Below are 4,162 nucleotides of genomic sequence, written 5' to 3'. Positions count from 1 at the left end.
ACACGTAACGCCTTTCTCTTCATTACAGCCTTATTTCAACCCTAATATACGTCCCGGACATTATCCTATCATTCAATACACGTAACGCCTTTCTCTTCATTACAGCCTTATTTCAACCCTAATATACGTCCCGGACATTATCCTATCATTCAATACACGTAACGCCTTTCTCTTCATTACAGCCATATTTCAACTATACAATACTTCCCGACATTATCCTATCATTCAATACACGTAACGCATTTCTCTTCATTACAGCCTTATTTCAACCCTAATATACGTCCCGGACACTATCCTATCATTCAATACACGTAACGCCTTTCTCTTCATTACAGCCTTATTTCAACCATAATATACCTCCCGGACATTATCCTAGCATTCAATACACGTAATGCCTTTCTGTTCATTACAGCCATATTTCAACTTGACTGGCGTCGTTATGAGTCGTTGCATATATAAACATTTCAGCAGTGACTGTCTGACAGACATCATCACAAATAATCATATACAGAGTAAGACTTTACAACATATTTTCCTTTGATTTCACTCACACGTGCTTAGAATTATAAAGGTAATATAAATGACGTTATGTTATTAATCCTTACCCTAAAAATTTAATTGATAAATGACTTGAATAAGATTGATAATAATTACAAATCGCTTGCTTAATCTGGTTCACACCATAGCACTCGTTGTTCATGAAAATTGATAATATATTCATATATATATATATATAGCACCTAGACTACTAATATGTCTGTTGTATCCTAGTCGACCTGATGAAGCCTAGTATTGACCAAAAAGGCCTCATCGACAGTGGATATAGCAGACGTAGTATGATAATATATTATCATACATTCTCCTTTTAAAATATAGTGATTAAGCAACATAAAAAGACTTAACTTTACACAAATATAGAAATAGTTATCTTTAATAAGAATTATTTTTAAATAAACTTAATTCATTGAATGACACTTACATTGAAGTTTTGTTAATTCAAAGTGAATAAATAACAAATACTTTTTCACAGTTCTTCAAGTAAAAGCGTTTTCCGCTGAATATGTACTATCAAAATGTGGATATTGTTCAATCTTGTTTACAGGTATTTCGGAGCCACGTGTTTCGGTAGTTGACGGAAGTCCACTTCCACCCGCCAGGATGGTGAGTGCCTACATCCATCGTGACTTTGATCATCCATCTGGTGACCTCTCCATCCTGCTTATGTCATGGGGACAGTTTATTGACCATGACATGACACTCGCAGCGCCACCTAGAGGTAAGCCAGATAACTATTTATTTTGATTGAAATTTGTTATTATCAATAAGCGATATTCTTTCTATTTGTTTAATTTCCTTTCATCATGTGCGGTGAAAGACTTGTCTAACCAACAGCAAGTAAAACCCTTATGAAAAGTCTGAACTTACTTACTGGTTCTAGAAACAAACTTTACCGTATGTAATGTATTCATATTGTATTTCAGTATGGCTGCTAAGTAGTACAAAGATGCATTGGGAGCAACTTTCGAAGCCATTGAAATATTGCGTTATGTTACGTAGCGACATCTAGAAAGACAAAATGATTCAATCCCTACCTTTATCACATGGTAAACAGATAATAAGATAAAATGATTCAATCACCTACCTTTATCACATGGTAAACAGATAATAAGATAAAATGGTTCAAACCGTACACCATGTATCATTATCCGCTTTCTCAAAACTGAATGATGGCAATTTTACCACAAACGTTTTGTGTGTCGTGTACTTTGTGTATAACAGTGAACTTCACATATATCTAGTGATTAGCCATTTGTGGTTAACCTTTCTTGGTTTACCCTCCATGTACATATTATTACCTTTACTTTGTAGTGCTTTCTGGGTTTTATTCTTATTAGTGGTATCAACTGTATTTATCGATTATTTAAAACTCACCCAAGTTATTGAAATACTTTGCGTAATAAAATCCAGTTTTACATTGATTTGGTGAGATGTTTGTTTCAGAAGACTAGAGAAAAAAAAACAACAACACCAAAGTGTCGAAACTAGTTTCATAGTCTTTGGGCAAATATTTTGTTCCAAAAAAGTTGGTTCATTAAACAGATATAGATCCAGGGGTGTGGTCCATGTTTCTTTTTGAGTTAAAATAATAAAGTTCGGTGTCCTTCGCTCTGGTATTGCGCTCATGTACACCGAAGTGTATACGCCTTGACCTATTTCTGTGAGTGAGAATAGGCGTGACTCTGGAAACACAACTTTCTCGTGGACCTTTACGTGAAATACCTTGTCGTTCACGTGGTCTCTGTGCTTTATAGACAAACTATGTGTTCGCTCAAGGTTAAAGTTATTTCTATTACCAATCGAAATTACGAGCACGCTTTGCCTTGATATTTCATTTGTTTAATATTAAAAAAAGGTTTACAAGGTCTTATTGATAGAACCTGTTTCTGGATATTTCCAACAAACTATAAGTTCAGGTCAAGTAAAATCAACTCAGTTGGTAATTCCTCACTTTATTCAGAGACTAATGAACTCCACGTTCCTTATTTATCAACGTAACTAACACTTTGGTAAATAACAAACAGCAGACAAGTTTAAAACAGAGCGTTTTTATATGTACTGAATGATCCATATACGAAAACAAGTTTAAAACTTATCTTTGTGCCATCATATACAAGATGGCTATGACGTCTTTATATATGTAATGAATGATCCATATATGAAGACAAGTTTAAAACTTATCTTTGTGTCATCATATACAAGATGGCTATGACGTCTTTATATATGTACTGAATGATCCATATATGAAGACAAGTTTAAAACTTATCTTTGTGTCATCATATACAAGATGGCTATGACGTCTTTATATGTACTGAATGATCCATATACGAAAACAAGTTTAAAACTTATCTTTGTGTCATCATATACAAGATTACTACAACGTCTATGTGTGTGTGTTGAATGATCAATAGATTCAGACAAGTTTAAAAACTGATTTAATAAAGTATTTACGTTAATTTCAAATATTGTAAGGTTAGGTTAGGTCACATCACTAGTGTCGTAGCTAATATTCAAATTGTAACTATAGGTTAGATAAGGTCACATCACTAGTAAGTAGCTAATATTTAAATAGTAGCTATAGATTAGGTCACGTCACATCACTGGTAACGTATCTAATATGTAAATTGTATCTATAGGTTACGTTAAGTCACACCAATAATAGCTCGTTGAAACTGAATTGGGAAAAGTACACACACGTATCAAACCAACGTGTCCCAATTTTTCACAAAGATTTAATTCTTTGACTCCAAATTTCTCCCTCGCTGTGGCGCTTCTTTAGCTGAAAGGGTAAAATAATAATTATTTTTCATTTTTCAGATGAGAACGACCTTGACTTTGTTTGTTGTGGGATACCCAAGGAGCAACAGCATCCGAACTGCATGACCATCGACATCCCACCTGAAGACCCCTTTTTCTCCCGCTATGGGCAGTCCTGTATGGAATTCAAGCGCGCTCTTGCTGGCCACAGACCCGGATGTGCCCTCGGTAGGTGGCGCTTTATCTTTGGTATTTTGTTAAATATGTTGATGGACACAGTAAGTACGAACTATGACGTTAATATCTACAAGAACTATAGATATACTAAACTATACGTTACGTTTGACGAATAGTTGTGTTTTAATCAAATTACATCATAGTTTTCAGCATATTAATACAGCAACCAAAAAATAAGCCTCAATTCCAGGTCTACTTGGAGCTTACTATTTGGGTCTCAATTGTACAAAATAAATCGCAAGTCTTACTGTCTGTAAGTTTTATCACAATCTTTTTCACTTCTCAGTGAACATATCTCACTCTTAGTTTCACCATGGTCTTTGTCACTTCTCAATGAACATCTCTCACTCTTAGTTTCACCACGGTCTTTGTCACTTCTCAGTGAACATCTCTCACTCTTAGTTTCACCACGGTCTTTGTCACTTCTCAGTGAACATCTCTCACTCTTAGTTTCACCACGGTCTTTGTCACCTCTCAATGAACATCTCTCACTCTTAGTTTCACCATGGTCTTTGTCACTTCTCAGTGAACATATCTCACTCTTAGTTTCACCATGGTCTTTGTCACTTCTCAGTGAACATATCTCACTCTTAGTTTCACCATGGTCTTT

At 35.0% G+C, this 4,162-nt stretch overlaps 1 protein-coding gene across 1 annotated transcript; it reads left to right on the top strand.

The window, feature by feature from the left end:
• Positions 1-1,097: 1,097 nt before the first annotated feature.
• LOC111089803 (chorion peroxidase-like) lies at positions 1,098-3,543 on the top strand (the record flags this gene model as incomplete). The annotated part of the gene is made up of 2 exons (XM_022402914.1): positions 1,098-1,276; positions 3,376-3,543. Coding segments are annotated over exons 1-2 (286 nt in total), but the record flags the coding sequence as incomplete, so codon positions are not given.
• Between the last annotated feature and the right edge of the window lie 619 nt (positions 3,544-4,162).

This window comes from Limulus polyphemus, unplaced genomic scaffold (assembly GCF_000517525.1).
Source record: "Limulus polyphemus unplaced genomic scaffold, Limulus_polyphemus-2.1.2 Scaffold7423, whole genome shotgun sequence".
Classification (NCBI taxonomy): Eukaryota; Metazoa; Arthropoda; class Merostomata; order Xiphosura; family Limulidae; genus Limulus; species Limulus polyphemus.
Note: the sequence above shows the minus strand (reverse complement) of the source record. Positions and strands in the feature narration are given on the sequence as shown.